This window comes from Triturus cristatus, chromosome 2_1 (genome assembly GCF_964204655.1).
Source record: "Triturus cristatus chromosome 2_1, aTriCri1.1, whole genome shotgun sequence".
NCBI lineage: Eukaryota > Metazoa > Chordata > Amphibia > Caudata > Salamandridae > Triturus > Triturus cristatus.
Genome location: NC_140581.1, coordinates 882069346 through 882086524, shown reverse-complemented (window position 1 = coordinate 882086524; position 17179 = coordinate 882069346). Strand labels below are relative to the sequence as shown.

General features: G+C 43.9%; 1 protein-coding gene across 1 annotated transcript in view; it reads left to right on the top strand.

The window, feature by feature from the left end:
* LOC146866029 (uncharacterized) overlaps nucleotides 1–17179 on the top strand; it is a 538845-nt gene that overhangs the window by 116598 nt on the left and 405068 nt on the right. The window contains exon 3 of the mRNA XM_085640219.1: nucleotides 8023–8217. Within this exon, the coding sequence (XP_085496345.1) occupies nucleotides 8088–8217 (130 nt within the window). The 5' untranslated portion in view covers nucleotides 8023–8087. The remainder of the gene's footprint in view (nucleotides 1–8022; nucleotides 8218–17179) is intronic.

The following is a 17179-nucleotide window of genomic DNA, read 5'->3' as shown; positions in this document are numbered from 1 at the left end:
AATTGCAAACCGCTGTTGCTACATTATAAAGGCACTCTGAGAATCTGGCAGCGCAGCGCTGGCTCTCTGCTCTGATAGAGGTCAGAAGGCACAGTTTGGGGATTGGAGGAGAAGGAGAGCAAAGAGGGTGGTTGGTTGGGTGTCTAGGGGAACAGTTAGCGCCCTATTACAATGCCGGTCTGACAGCCACGGCCATGATCCAATTCCAACTGCTGAGGTCAGGAACGTTCCCCCCAACATATTACGATGCAACCGCAGCTACTGTGGAGGTTTCATCTACCTCAATGCACATACCCCCGAATATGTCTCTGCAAGTGCATGCAAAATCACAGGAAACGTGATATGTGCACACATGCATGACATATGTGGAGATATGACTTGTGCATCATGTACCCCATTGCTAGAGTGTGGCAATATATGCTTAGTCCAGTTAATGGAGATACATGCCACCTACGGACCTACCTGCATTCCGGCGCCCACAGGGTCACAGTCTTTGGGGTTCAGCTGCTGCGGTGTAGGGGTGACCTGGAGAAAGGGATCAAAGCCAGAGACTGTCAGGGAGAAGATGATTTGGGTGAGTATGCACCCCAGATCCATCATTTCTGACAACCGGAGGCAGGTGGTTCGACCGCCACGGTCGGGCTGTCAGAAACACACATTGTAATCCAGATGGCGGTCAGAGATACCTGTACTGCCCTATGGATGCTGATTTTCTCCGACTGCCCTCTCAGCAGTTGGAGAAAGGCTGTCAGAGTCAGCAGTCTTTCAGCGGGTGGTCACAGTACAGGAGGCATGCATCGTAATCCAGAGGTCGGACTGACCGCTTCCGACAAGACCACGGCAGTCAGACTTCCTCCGACAGGATGGCAGAAAATGGTCCTACCAGCATTGGGATCAGGCCCTTATTTATAATTTTTTTTAACATTTGGGACAGGAAGGATAAGCCATGTAATTCATGGCTCCCCATTATTCTTCATCCCGAGCATTTCAGTTGAAAGCGAGGGCAAATCATTTGGGGCCATAAATAGCATATAATCATATAGAGGAAAAACGTGAATACTAGGAATGTTTATTACCTCCGGGTTCTGAGTGACATCGTAGACAACTTGGGCTTAGCTCCTTGAAGCCACTCAGTAACCTGGGGTGAAAAACATCTGTGTTGTTCAGTTACCTGTCTATAATTCTATATGTCACATTGATTTCCCTACATCTATAAGTTCATCTGAGTCAGAACCAAAATGCCTTTAAAAAATGTAACTCATGGATGCAGAATATCTTGTAAACCAGGTGCGGCTCCTCTGCTAAAGGTGGTGGAGCGTCACCCCACTGCTCTTTGAGTAGGAAAAATAAAACAATAATAACATAGTTATTATTATTTTATTTTTCCCAGGTTCGGAGCTAAGTTAGGGTGGGGCGGGGCTGGATGCACATGGGGAGGTGTGGTTTGCACTCTCCAAGTGGGCATGACTGTTTGGCAGGCCGGCACGACAAACTGTCATGCTCACTTTGTATGTTCCCCACCAGGCTGCATTACACAGCCTGGTGGGGAAATATGCAAAAGCCCCCAGTCCCCATCTGAGCGCTAATCCACGGCGCTCAGACCAATCAAAGCGCTGAATTGCAGCGTTGTGATTGGCTTAGGGGAGCCAATCACAATGCTGCATTACAGCCTGCAGCTTTGGTATTGGCTGTGGGAAGCCTCTTTGCTTCCTTGTTCCAGGACTCCCAGAAAAGCAGAGGGAAAACTCGGACGGCGAAAGAGGTAAGTGTTTTTTTACTGCTCTGATTACCCAATCAGTGTTGACCCACATAGCACTCTTCTGAGATTTACCTATTGTCTGGAAATGAGATAGAGCAGCTCTCTATTTAGGCATATCAGTATTGCAAATAAGTATTGTGCCAGGAAAAAAACCCTATGTTCCAAAGGAAACACTAGATCCACATAAAAAGGTCCTGGCTGCAGCAACATTGTATTGCGATTGCCCCGAAAAGAAACTAGACCTCGAGGGAAGTTACATCGAGATTTCCAAAAAAGCCACTGCGTCTTGCAACTAAGTGAGAGGTTATGGACTGTTGGGAAATGTGGTAAAATCATCAGGGCACTGTCACTTAGCATGATCTCCATACACAAGAATGCTCTCTCCAGTCATGGTTGCCACTCTGAAAGGACCACCAGCCTTTGCGCCCCTTAGACGTACTCAGCACTAGTGGATTTGGGCTATAGTTCCCCTCGCACACCACGTCTTAAGTGACAAGCCATGCTCCCTGACAGAGCTCCCTACTCCCCCAAAGGCTACCACCTCAACAGTAGAGCTCCTGGTTTGTCAGGATGTTTTGCATAAACTCACAGCAAATATAGAGCATTGAGCTTAGAAGTGGGTTCCCATGATTGCTTCTCAGGACCAAACCTATTCCAGTCCACCAACTATTACAACTTTGTCTGTCAGTTCATGCTTCTAAATTCATATGTACATAATATTAACTCACAAAATTCACTTGAACTGGAATAGGATGTAAAGCAAGATTTTTTGTTTTGCTTAACAGGATTTAACAAAGATACAACGTAAGTCAAGCGGGTTTTCATTAATGGGGCAATTTCACTTGTACTCCATCTGCAGTCACAACCTGTTCAGGATTACGACCATGCATACAAAAAAAGGTGCCATTCAAATAGATGAGTGTTAAGTGTAATTTGTATTATAACGTTGCTAATCACAATGTCTTACTCTAAACTTTGTCAAGGCTTGAGACCCGCATATTTGACATCTCAATGTAGTAGCACACAGTCTCGTTTACATGATGTACTGGTCTCTGCTGTGAATATGAAGTGAATGTGTGCTGACTTTGCACTTCATAATCTGCTATTCACGGACCTGAGAGTGCTCAAATTGTTGAAATATTTGTTCTTTTCTTTTTCATTTTCTCTCTCTCCCCCACATCTTTCTCCCCCTTCCCAGTCTCTTCATAAAGTTGAAGGCCGCACAATACATCCTGTATTTATCATCACGAATCGTACATTGGTATTTCACATGTCAATGCTCAATGTGCAAATTGATGCCTTATTGTACATGTACATCTAATGTTGAGAGCTCCACTGTCAATTGCTGCAATTTGCATATTATTCTGTTAATAAAATTTTTTTTTTTAAAGTCTTGTCACCTTCTTGCCTGGCTGATACAACAGGATCGCACAATCACCTCAATCACCGAGGTAATATCGGCTAGCGGCAACACGGTCCGCACACAGGAGGATATCCCACCAATGTCTAACAGGCCCTTGATGCTGAAATCACCACGGAAGATGTGGCACAAACAATTCAAGATCTTGCCAGCAAAAAAGAACCTTTGCTAGAAGTCCTACCACTATAATATTATAGCACCTTCTCGACACTCTTGGCCCTCTGCCTAGCAGCAATGTACAAGGCATCGCTGTCAGTAGGGGAACTCCCCCACCTTGTTGCGTGACTCCCTTCTGTTCTCTCTGTGCAAACCGGGCAGAGAGCCATTAAGATTAACGTCCAATCGCCCAATAGCATTACTATGTGCGAATAACAATACTTGGGAAAATCCTTGTTGATCGATAATCCTGCGTCCTCCCGGAGCTGATCCATATTGATCAGAATGGATTTGTCTCAGGGCACAGTACATCACAAATTATCCGCTGCCTCTTCCATGTCAAAAACCACATACAGGGTTGGTACCCACAAGCTGCCTGCCTGATACTGTTCCTGGAGGAGGAAATTTGACACTCTGATGTGGCCATACCTCTTCCTTGTACTCAATCACCTGGGAATGGTCTCCAGACTACTGGCTCATACTAGGCTGCTATACACTAGGCCGACCTCTTGGGTGCAGCTAGGTTGAGCTACCTTGGACTCTTTCCGGTGCACTGAGGGACCAGAAAGGGGTGTCCTCTGTCGCCTCTGTTACTCGCTCTTGCGATGTAACCCCTGTCCATCTGACAGCAGGCAGAGGAATGAGACTGGTGTATACCACTGACAGATAGGACCCATTCTGTGTCATTATATGCAGACGACTTGCTGATACACCTCCAGGGCAGTACCTTAGATCACTCCCCTATACGAAATACCTTGACCAAGCTCACTGCATCCGCTGGATTGCGTGTAAACTGGGAGAAATCTGATATATACCACATCAATCTGGCCCAACCAGGATGCCCTGTCTGTCTAGGGGAAACACCCCTTCATTGACAGGTAGCGGCAGTCCCGTACCTGGGAACAAGGCTATAACAAAGCCCACTGGACTTCTATGAGGGTAATCTTCGTGTTGCCTTGCCTGGGACAAGGGCCCATATCATTTCTGGCAGTCGTTTTCTTTAGCCCTTATAGGCTGGATAGCCGTCTCTAAAATGGTTCTTTTACCTCGGTTACCATATTATTTTGCTATTCTGCCAGTTGTCCAACCACATCCATTCTTCAAGGAATTGGATACTCTATTAGGCAACCATATTTGGGGCACCTCAAAACACTGAATTGCTCTTTGGAAACTGCAGTTACCAGTGGACCAAGGTGGTCTGGGTGCCCCCTCATTTGAAGACTACATTTTAGCAGCTCAACTGGAATGGTTGTTACGATGGACCGCCGGATGGTATATGGGAGAGACTAGTGGTGAGAAGGGAGCCCTTCCCTCATCCACAACTCACTGCTTCTTATTCCCCAAGTCCATGCTTCCCCTTGGGCAACTGCTAGAAGTAGCAGTGGCCCAGACGTGCATATCTTGCATAGCGAAGAGCACTCCGCCTTATATCCCAGAATTTCCCCTCATTGGTCTCCCATGCTTCCTCGGTATTTACATGCACTGAGATATGGTACCTTGGATAGCTCAGTCACTTCATACCATAGGAAACCTGTTTGCAGATAGACATCTTTTGTTTGACCAGCTGATGTCAGACTATAACCTTCCCCTCTGCCAATTCCTACTCCACAGACAGATAGCTCACACCTGCCGTGTCCTTTGGGGAACTGCGGACCCGGAACTTACCACGAACCCAGTTGTGCAGACTATCCTTACAATGGGAGATGGCCGGCATCTCATTACCTGGCTCTACAAGGCCATTCGGAACTCATTGGTGGTCCCTCTAGACTCGCTTCAGCAGAAATGGGAGAATGACTATGGGAGACTGCTGCATGACAAGGAATGGACACAAGCCCTGGAATTGCCCTAATAAGTTTCTCAGAATGCTTGTTTCAAGAGCATACAATACTTTCTTCTCCATAGGGCATATCTCAACACAGCTCAAATAAACCGTCATTTCCCCAACACACAGCAATGCTGGACGCTAGACACAGATTTAATGCACATGCTATGGTCCTGACAGTCCCTTCAACACTAATAGCAAACTGTTCATGACACGCTACGAGAAGTCACAGAACTGCCTGATATACACACCTGGGGAGCATGCTCCTTGGGGATCTTCAGACACTGTAAGCCACATAAAGTACATATTCGGTTTGCCTTCTTGTCACTCCTTGTTGCCAAAAGTGCACTCACCTTACAGTGGCACTCTCCAACAGCTCAGCCACTGGAAATCTGGTATGGCGCAGTGTGTAAATGGGCAATGACAGAGGAAGACGCCCTTTGTTACAAAGAAGTGCAACATTTACTAAAACAGTCTATTTCACCACACTGGGTGACCTTCCTAACACAATTCATACACCACATCAAGAACGACAGTCTCCCCCGACCACATGTCTCCCCTACTACTGCTACTACCTGTCTGTCTCACCCTTACTTCACATGTGGGACACCATTTTGTGTCTCCCTTTCCCCCTTTGTTTCTGGGTCTCCCTTGCTGTCCTCATCTCATGTTGCTTCCCCAAACTTCATCTACTGCCATGTCCTTCCACCGGTAATCGTTCCCTTTTTGATCAGTTTAAAGAGATTTGAAAGCATCTGACCCTCTCACTGTCAATGATGCTAATTGTCATGGATACCATGTAATGCACTTTGAGTGACGATATTGTTGTATTTTTTGTAATTATTTTAAAACAAAAAGTTCTGGGAAGCTGATGCCACTGAAGAAGCTAACATTGACTGGGAATGCTATGAAGCTTTAACCTGGATGTCACAGCGGCACTCACTCGATGCCCAGCGCCAGTCACATAGAAAGAAAAGAATCACTGAAAGTGGGTCTTTCCTGAAAACCTGAGGAATAATACAAATATTTCAGAAATTAATGTACATTCATAAGAATAAGTAAAGATAATGAAATGTGACCTCATGTTGTTAATCCAGTGTTTACCAAAAGGCTATTTGCCAACCCAAAATGGCTAAGCCTCTTGCTTTATGAGGCCATCTTGAAAGAAGGCCATTTATTTATTTTGTAGTTTTATGTACATATATATATATATATATATATTTATAAAGTGTGATTTTTATATTGTGTCAGTATACAGAGACAGTGACAGCTGATCAAACTGGACCTAGGTCGGTTGAAGAAATTTGTTGAAACATTTGGGGACGGATTATGATTAATCAGGTGTATGCGAAAGAGGTGTGTTTTAAGTCACTTCCTGAACATCACATTGGTGGGTGCAGGTCAGATCTCTGCAAGGAGAAAATTCCAGGGAGGTATGGTGGCAGTGGAGAATTTCTTGTTCAGCCTAGAGTATTTCTGACTCTCAAACATCTTTAGCATCCTGAGATGTTGAAAAGATTGGCAAGATATGGGTGATGATTTAGATGAATTGTGTTCTTTGCTTAAGAGAGGATTTTTACTATAGGTTCAGTGATTCAGCTTGATAGTGGGTGTGATGTGGCTGAAATGTTGCAGATGAGAAATAATGAGCGGTGAATTGAATAACTGCTTTGATGACGACCAGTGAGGATTTCTGGATACCTGTTAGAACACAATTTCCAGAATCCAGCTGAGGAAGGACTAGGGGGTGGGCTGTGGTTTTTATCTGGTCTGGTGAGAGTAGTTTTTTTTTAAATCTCTTTCAAGCAGAGCAGTTAAATGTTACCTGGTCTGGTGACTGTTGCTATGTGTGAGATGAATGATAAAGTGGGATGATCAAATGTGAATCACAATGAGTTTGCAGAAGAATTCTGAGAAGGGTTGAGACCGTCCCTTTTGAGTTTCTCACAGATTTACCTCGAATTTGTGGAGAGAAAAACTCATAAATGCCAATTCGAAAGGATTTAGCTACAGTAAATTTTCCATTGATTGGGTTTAGTAACATTGAGGCAGAAAGTGCATATGCCCTGCATGGAAAGTTGTCATTGTGAATTGGTAAAATAGTTTTTACATCCTTTATAATATACATTCTCTTTTCATGCAGGTTTGCGGGTTGATTAATATTTAGCAAAGTCTACAGATCAATAACTCTCCTGCACTCAAATAAGCGTCTCTTCCTGTTAATTTACCAGTCACTGAAGAGATAAACAAAACAAAAAGGGCTACATGGAGTAACAAAAAACATAAATACTCTTTTTGATCTGGTACTTGGGTTCTTTTTTGTTTTCCAACATAATTTGCTATTTGTACATTGTATGTGTCGCATTGTGTTCAACCGTGCATGCAACTTGCACATTTTGCAGGATTAGGTGTGCACTTTTATGTGTCATTAGTTTTCCGACTGTAGTATACTCAGCTTTGCAGAACGAGGATATTCTATATTTCAGCTGATATTCGAAATCGTGCATACAATTCCTGGGTACCTTTGATGAATGGATTCTCCCATACAACTGAAATCTATGTGCACATCAAGCAAGAGGTGTAGTGCAACTTTAGAAAATATGCATCAGAAATATGCCTGGCTCCTTTAAAAAAAAAAAAAACACTTCACTTGTATGCAACGTACTTTTGGTGGTCAAAGGTATAATTAGCCAGCGAGTCACATGAGTTTCCTGCAATTGTGCAAATGTGGCCCTTATCGAGTACATCAGCAGTGAGATGCAAAGCCAAATGAAGGATACTTCCTCCAGCAAATAGTGTTGCTACATATTGCTCCCTTATTATGTTCCACAAACAAATCCATATCAGTTGTTTATCCATTTTCAGATGCCTGTGAGAAGTCTGCAATTCCTTCAAGTTCACAAATCTCAGACTTTTCGCCTACAAGCAAAATGGACCCCAATTCACCAGCCAGATCTACGCCTACCATTCCGGGCAGCATCACAGACTTCCTGGATGAAATACAATCCCAGCCCCAGTGTGTTATGAAAGCTATTGCAATTGATGAAGAATCCTTAGAGGGTAACTAATCATTGTTAGTGATTCTTGTACGAGTTCTTTTCACTCTGCATGCTTGCTAACTCATAGTTTATTTCCCTTTAAACTTCAAACATTTTTATGACGATGTTTTTTTCAAAATCGTACATGATAAAATACAATGAACGCATAGCAAGATACCACCTTACAAGCCACAAACATGCACACACACACTTAAATTAAAACACATGTAGCTAGTAAAAATAATGACTATGGGCCAATGTAACCTGTTTTTGGAGCAGGTGTGATAATAAATGTGTTTTTTTACATTTCTAACGGCAGTACAAAGGTTTTGCGCTGTGTTATTTTTACACTTCAGCCTAGGAAGCTTGAAAACTCACTTTCCCAATTTGAGTTCCCAAAACAATAAGAAAATACAGTGAAAAACAGGCATTCGCCTACTAAGCCCAAAGGATATGAAATCAATTATCCAAGAACCTAGGAGTTTACGCTAATTTGCTGGCATTCTGAAAGGACCTAAAACCCACCTTGAAAAATGCATGTATGAAAGAGATTGCTATGTTTATACTTGCTGTACCAAACACTGTCATTCATTATTGTTACTGCGTTTGTTTTCTGAAACTTATAAAGTACTCTCTGCCCATCTGGTTGGATTCTCACTATAAACACCTTGGAAAAAAAAATCCGAATTTTTGTCATGTAATCCCTTCAACTGCCAGCTATCAACTCATTATGAATCTTTCTGTACGTCCGGCATTATCTGCTCTTGCAAGTGGCAGTTTTCAGAAACTGTGTCCAACAACAAAAATTAATTAATGTGAAGAGAAACTAGATGCGTTTGGTTGCATCATTTGAATAAGACACCACTGCGAGGGCCTAAGAAAAGGAAATCGATGGAGATGATATAGATGGAAAGTTTGCAGTTGAGAACCAATTTGAGATTCCATTTCATTTTGCTGAGGTAACTTCGGAACGGCACACTGCGGCCTATAACTGAATCCACAATAAAAATAAATACAGATGTGGCTTTTCATAAAGGTAATTTACACTTGTATTACACATGTAGGTTTACTCCTACACTTTTGAGTATCTTTACAACTTTTGGCTATTCACGATTTACAAGTGTAAAGTTACAGAAAATTACAGACTTGCATTTTCCCACTATTTGAAACAGCAGGAGGAGCCAAATGTATGAGTGTGCGGAACTACTGCCAAAACGCAGGAGTAGTAAGTCAGCACCACACATACAGAAACACCTTCCCATTGAGAATATGCATGCAGGGATTTAAAATAGAATGCAATTGGGAATAATGTTAAATTAAATTTATTTATTTTGGCTTTTTATATATATATATATATAAAATGAATGTAATGTGAAAAAGGTAATCATTATTATAAAATAAATGTTATTTTAGAATACATTTTAAGCATTTTTTTAGTTTAAGAATATATGTAACTTTAATTTTCCAAAACATATTTAAATTATCCTAAATGAATTCTGTATATGACTTTTTGTAATTTGAAATACTTATAAATACATATAAATATTTTACTTTATGTGGGATTTAAAAAAATAAATCTTAACAAATAATGTTAATTTAATATATTTAAATTAATTAACTATCTAATCAAAACATTACGTTAATAGTGCTGTACATTTTTTAAATGTTCTTCTACAATTAAAATAAACTTCTGACACTAATTTTCATCACTATTCTGGTGTAGACCTCCCAGGGGTAATATATAGGGAAATATATCTATAAATATTTATAATCTACTAAAAACATAGTACAAATATTTTTATGTTAAAAATCAATGTAAAGTAATGTTGTATATTTGTTTTAACAGTAGAGCAAAATAAGAAATGCCACAGCAATATTAACTCAATCTTAACATAAAATTGAATTATGTTGAATGTATTAAATTTAAGTATATTTTTCTAAAAATGACATTTAATACAAATCTCCCCTAAAGTAAAATAAATGCATTGGAAATTATTAAATGAAATGTATAAATTGAAGTGTAAGTAATTTAATTATATTTTATAAAAATGAATGCCACATTACTGTTTAAAATGAAAAAGGCTGTTAAAATATTTTAAAATTTCAAAAACGTTTTATTTTAGAACATGTTTACTGTCAATTTACATTTATTTATGTTTTTGACAAAATTAAATTCTTTCCTATGGGATTTTATTTTAAGTTCTTACATGCATTTTCTACTTAGGGATGGTGTTTCAGTATCAGTGTTTGGCCATGTGTGGTGCTGGACTTACTCATGCTCGGATCTGGTGTCCATTTACTACTGATTTGGGTCCTTTTTGACTTTTTGAAAGTTTAGAAGTGCAGTGTGCGAATATCAATAGTCTTAAAGGCATATTTACAAGGCCCCTGCTCTGCCAGAGGTTTATGTTTTGCAATGCCCTGGTGGCGCTGTCTCCTACTCCATATTTACAAGGCAGCGCTAAACCACTCTTCATGGCTTAACACAGTCTTGTAAATATTGTTTCCTTTGATGCAGTTTTCTGCATTAAAGGGGTGTTCAATGGATGTTGCTGTGGGTGTTCGCACCAACACCTATGGCTTTTCGACACTGCCACAGATTTACAAGGAATCATAAATCTGAGGCAGTGCCAAAATCCTACACCTGTCAAGGGGAGGCATAAGGGTGGCACAATGAGAAGAAATACCTTTATTTGTCCTTGTGTTTCTATTTTCGATGTGTGCTGCATTCTGCAGCACACATTGAAGGAGAAAATCGTCTGTCGTGATCGTTTTTGTGCAGGAAGGTGTCTCTTCCGGAACAAAAACAATCACCTCAACAATGTAGACACCCTTGAACCATGGTGCAAGGGTGCCTGCATTGGCGCATGGCAGCCTATTGTGCGACAGCACAGGGGAAAAGGACAGGAATATCTCATAGATACAGTGCATTCTGTCCTTTTCTTTTAACACAGGGCAGCCCAGCAAGATTCCTTGCAGTGCTGCCCTGCACCAAAACCTCATAAATGAGGCCCTTACGCTTTTGATCGTGGGTGCATGTTCTTCCCTCATCCCCTCCTTAATAGGAGGGCCAGGGCCAAAGTGGATAAGATGGCAGACACATTTTAGCGATGCTTCATGGCATCTTCTGCCATCTGGTGCCATCGAACCACTCAGCATCACTCAAACCCCTCGTTCAGTACCTGCAGGTTTGCCGCGGTTCCTGAGTCACCATCTGTTTGCCCTGTGACATCAGGGTGGCTAGGATACTGAGTGCTTGACGGGCTCCACTGGAGCTGACTAGTGACCAATATGGTGGTGCTGCAGTCCGTGTGAGAGACGGGTCCGCCCTCCGAGGCATCTGCTCATGTCCTCATTTGGAGGTGGCCTCTTGCTGGCTGCGGAGTCAGGGTGTGGCAGCCCCCGGGGTCTTCCTATATAGCTTGCTGCCCAGAGCCCTTCTCATTGTTCCATGCGTCGGTGAGGCTGGAGTCTCCTTGACTGCCTCATATGCAGCCTGCCTGCTCTGCGAAGTGGAGGACTGTGCTTGTGACACTACAGTGGAGAGTTTGGCAGACTATCACCTCTCACCCCAATATGGGTGGGCCACAGCTGCACGTGCTGCCCCAAACCTCAAGAATCACGGGTGCAAATGGGCTGGGGCCCAGGCCTTATTTACAGCTGTCTGAGGCCTTACTGTTGGTCATACCTGAGGCAATGTGGCACTGTGGAGAGCCCTATCCTCTTCCCCTTAGGGACTGGCACAGGAGGACACATGGAAGACTGGCTATCAAGATACAGTTGATTTGGGCTTGACACAGAGAATTTTGGATGCCCTATTTTGGTGGGGTTCCCTGGGGGTTCAGGCATCACCATACATCCCACTGGCTGCATTCGATAGCTGAACAGTGGTAGCCTTGTGCTCTCTGTACCGGAAAACCCTGTGCGTAGGCTATTGAAGTGACCTTCATGTTGGAGCTTCCGCTTCTGTCCCCCACCAGCAAACCTTCCTGTTGTTCCCTTTTAGGAGTCACGCATCGAGGGATTGAACATAAAGACCCGAGGCCCAGCAGGAAGCGGCCCGGCTATGTCCTCATGGGGCAAGCACTGTGTCCAATCGGCATATTACCCCTGCCTTTTACCCCTTGATTGAATGGATTTGTGATGGTAAAAGACAGACAGCCTGGGACCTAGACCCAAACAAAAATGGACAAATTCACAGTGCAGCATCCGGAAGCTGGGTTCCCACCGGCATCCCAGAACCCCACTCCAATCAACCAAAACACTGCCCTACAGGCCATCCAATCCTCCAGAAAAGTGGTTGAGGCCAAGGTGGGGAAGTAGGTGTGGATGTAATGCTTCTACGCAAGGATTTACGCAATGTCACGGGCAGGGTTACTGAGGCTGAGGAACGTATGTCATCATTGGAAGAAGAGGTGAATACACAGCACTTTCTGTCCTAACTCCTTACTACTACCAGTACCATGGAGACATGCAGAAGCTATGAAAAAAACATCCAGGTGGAACAACCTACGGTTTACAGAGGGGGAGGAGGCGTCATATAAAGACACATTTCTGGAATCCTGGCTTAGGACTTGGATTGCAGATGGGACAATGTCACCCTAGTTTGCGATTGAGATGGTGCATCGCTCCCAGGCCCAACTCCTACCTACGATACGAACCCACTCCCCTTGATAGCCCGCATTCTTAGCCAGAGGAACAGAGACAATAATTTGTGAATCCCACAGGCTGGGCCCCCCACACCATGACTCTAACTTCATTATGATTTTCCCAGACTATACCACAGGCGTTCAACAGCAAAGGAAATCATGCAATGAGGTCAAACAAAAGCTAGAATCCACAAATGTACAATATATGCTCATTTTTTCCTCAAAACTGAAGGTTATCCACGCCTCCGAAACCCTCTTTTTCAACAACCCTGAGGAAGTGTGGAAATGCTGAAAGGCCACCTCTCCACAGTGGGTTGTCCCAAGTCCATCGTCCCATGGACTGAGCCAGCCGACAGATGTCAGCTAAACACCACAGGAGAGCCCCGTCACTCAGGAAGAGACGGGGTGGCTACAGCCCTTCCAGATCTCTGGACTCTGGTGGAATTTGAGGTGAAAGATGGGATGGCCCCCCATGTAGTCCGGATCAGGTATCCTAGAGAGATGCTGCTGCCACGGATGGGCTGCAGGGCTGAAATTCCTTAATTGCTACTTGACTGTGTCCAATGCAGATGACTATGTGTGCGGCAGATATCATTGATTACTTTGGTTGATCCAACACGGGAGGAGGCCCCTGGCACACGTTTAGCCCAAATCTGAAGTTGATGGTTTGCCTTAATGGATGTTTTAGGGTGAAAGATGCTTCAAAGTGTGAAGCATGGGGAGGGGGAGTTTGGAGGTGGGAGGGATTTCTAGAACTTGTATTGTTCTTGGTTTTGTTCTTCATCGCTTCATCTCCATTAATACAGTGTTGCACCATGCTGCACCTCTGGCATCATGTTTGTCACTTGCCTGGGGCCCTACCCTGCACATTTGTATCCCCCATCACTTACTCACCCCTCATCTTGCTTATGCTCATTCCTGGTCTAGATGTGGCAGCACTTTATATTTTTATCTTGGAACATTAACGGCCTCTTAGACTGCATTAATAGGACTGCTGCTCTCCAAATCACTAACGGTTCATGCTGGCCATATTGATGCTACAAGTGATGCATCTGTTGAGGGCCAATTGCCACCTCTTGAAGCTACATGGGTATGACCGTGTGTACCATTTGGAATTTGCAAGGGGCTCCTGTGGGGGGGGGGTCGCCATACTCCTTCATATGGCCTTCCCTTTAGTGGTGATTGCCACAGTCACAGACACACAGGCTGCTTTGTGGGGGTGGAGGGTCTCCTGGAGGGGCAGCAATATAATTTCTTGAGTACTTATGTACCACCTGATCTTTCTGCCCGAGCCTTAGACGCGATCAGAACTACTATTCTTGCATTCCTTCATTGGACTACCATGATAGGAGAGGACTTTACCACCTCCCTTGCCCTGCTCTTCACTATTCAGGCACCCCCACAGTGCATTGTCTATCCAATGCTAAGCAACTGTGGGCTTGGCTGGACTCTATGGTGTTTTGCGATACTTTTAGAGTGTGGCATCGCAGAGACAGAGAATTTACTCTCACTTCCACTTCTTACAAAATACTTTTCCATATAGATATCCTCCTTCTTCTTGCGGTGGATGCCCATCTTTTGTCTGGTGTTACAATCCTCCTCCGGGGAGTTTTGGATCATTCTCTAGTTACAGACTCTTTCAGGTGACCGAGTGGGGTTCTCCGTCCTATCTGGCGGCTCAATACCTGGCATCTGGTCAATGCCCAGTTTGCCAAATACCTACAATCTGAACTCCAAGCCTGCTTTACCCTTAACAGGGGCATAGTCACTTCCACAGGGACACTGTGAATGGCGGAACAAGCTAAAGTAGGTCAAATAACCACACTGGAAACCCAAATGCTTAGGGGTGGGCAATATATTTCGATCCACTGGCAGAACGTCACGTTACGCTTTTAATGCGGAGTTCTGGACAAATTTTGCCAACCGCTGCATTGCAGAGTTTTTTTCCTACGTACGTCTTGAGAACAGTAAGATCGCGAGTGTGAGTGAGATTTGGCATCCTCTATCACGATTTTCGTTCGCTAGGAGGCCACCCAGTGAAATGTCTCCAACTAAGGCATTCCCAACTGTTCACGGTCAGAAAGCTGCCACTTGAGAATAAAATCTACTTGAGTGGCAGCAAAATCAACTCGAGAAGCTGCACCCTTTGGCCATGCTGATTTTTCAGCACTGAACGAGCTCCCGGCGCTTTGTAACAGTGTGAGCAGCGTGACGTGCCAATTTCCACTTGTTCACGGAATTCCAGGTAAAACCCAGAGTGTTTTTGTAGCTATGCAGAATTCCACAGAGTGAAACGCTGCCCAGGCCTACTAATACTACATAAAGTGAAACAACTACTACAAGCTCCGTCAGTGACCCTAGATTGGCAATTATGCATCCTCCGAACCTTATTGAGACAAACCTCACTTGAAGAGGCCCGGCAGTGCTTGAGGGCATCCATGCAGTGAGTATGTGAATGGGGTGACAAGAGCGTCAAACTCCTTTATTGGTTGAAGACCAAAGATACGACTTTTAGGATTGTCCCCAAAATCACAGAGTCACCGAACGTTCTTCACCATACCTCCATTGAGGTTGCTGTGGCGTTCGCTAAATTTTATTACCGACTCTATGCTCACTTTCCCCATCCTTTGGTTGAACAAGACCACTCAATTCTCAGAGATAACTCACTCCCACGCCTTCCCACATCTCTCTGGGGCAAAATAGATGAGTCACTGGCAGTTGAGGAAATTATCTGAGGTCAGGGAAGACCCCTGGGCCTGATAGGTTTTCCTAGAGTTTTACCAAAAATATTTGCAACCTTCTAAGCCCATATCTCCTAGACATGTTCAATGAGGCCCTCAACAACGGGCGAGTCCACGTGGAGCTGGAAAAGGCCAGGATAGTGTTCCTGCTGAAAGCTGAGCAACCACCAGAGCGATGCTCTGCCTATAGGCCAATTTCTTTTCTTACTGTGCCCACTCTCCTACTGTGAGCCCTCCCCTGTTGGTCCACTCAGATCAATGTGGCTTTAGGCCTGGCTATAGTTCAAGGCACTGTATATGGAGAGTCAAGGCGGCACTGGCCTACACTGGAGACCTCCCAGATCCAACCACCCTTCTTTTAATTGACTTCAAGAATGTGTTCAACTAGGTGGATTGGTCGTCTTTGTTTGAAGTCCTGCAATGTACGGGCTTTTTTCCCTAAATGTTGTGCCTACGTGTGACTGTTGTACAATACTCCTATGGCCCAGGTCGGAGTGAATGGAAAACTCTGTTGTTCCCTATTCGTAGGGGGACCAGGCAGGAATTCCCTCTCTCTCTCCACTCCTCTTCACCCTCACCATTGAGCCCCTGGCACGTCTCCTCCGCTGCAACTACTGGGTCAGATTGGGCTGAGGGTCATGTCAGGAGGATGACAAGATTGCCCTGTATGTTGATGACATCCTCCTCTTTCTGGTTTACCGGCATCTTTCTGTCCTCCGCTTCCTGGAAATACTGACCCAATATGAGTCAGTGTCTGGCCTCAAAGGAAACTGTGGAAAATCACTCCTGGTTCCCACTCATGGGAACCAGTGTTGCAGGGATTCTGCTCATGCACAGAACTATGCGCAGGAAACCAGGACCTCAGTGAATTGTGGAGTACCAAAAAACTCACCTCAGTACCCAGAACCCCTATCCGACCAGCAGCAGTGTCCCGTTCGTTATCCGTATTATCTCGGAGGTCCCAATGTATAGACAACCCAGAACAAGCGACTTAGAGTACTCTCAGGAATGGTGGGAATCAGAAATACCTGTTTGTTATTATTCTCATATCAATCCACAACAAAGGTAATCAGAGTCACGGTAAAGTTTAAAAGGTTTATTTTATAATCTACGTGTCCTAAGATGCAGTACTATAGCTAACATAAGCAGACAAATGATTATAATTAAAACCATCAGCATTGTTACAATACCATAGAAAATGAAAGGAGAAATTATAGTATAAATGACAGTGGAATGCAGCTTCCTTCCTTTCGCTAGTAAACTAATATTATTAGGCTAATAGAAGGTCTCTAGGCTTGAATGGGGAACCCCATACCGTAAAGATCAGCTTTAGGTGAATCACATCACAGGATCAGCTTTGCTCTGCGCCTGGAAATGTTCTTCTCCAGAATGTGTTTCTAACGCATGCAAACTGTACTATTAAAGGCTCTCGACATTCAGGTATTTGCAGCTGTGTGCATATTATGACTAGAGAGTGGGCCGATCAACCTGGACTCAAAAACATACATTGTCTGGCGGCTCAGAGTGTTTTGCACACAATGTTCAGACCAAGGTCGCAGTGCACGTCTAGGGATGTGAACAACAGACAGTTCTC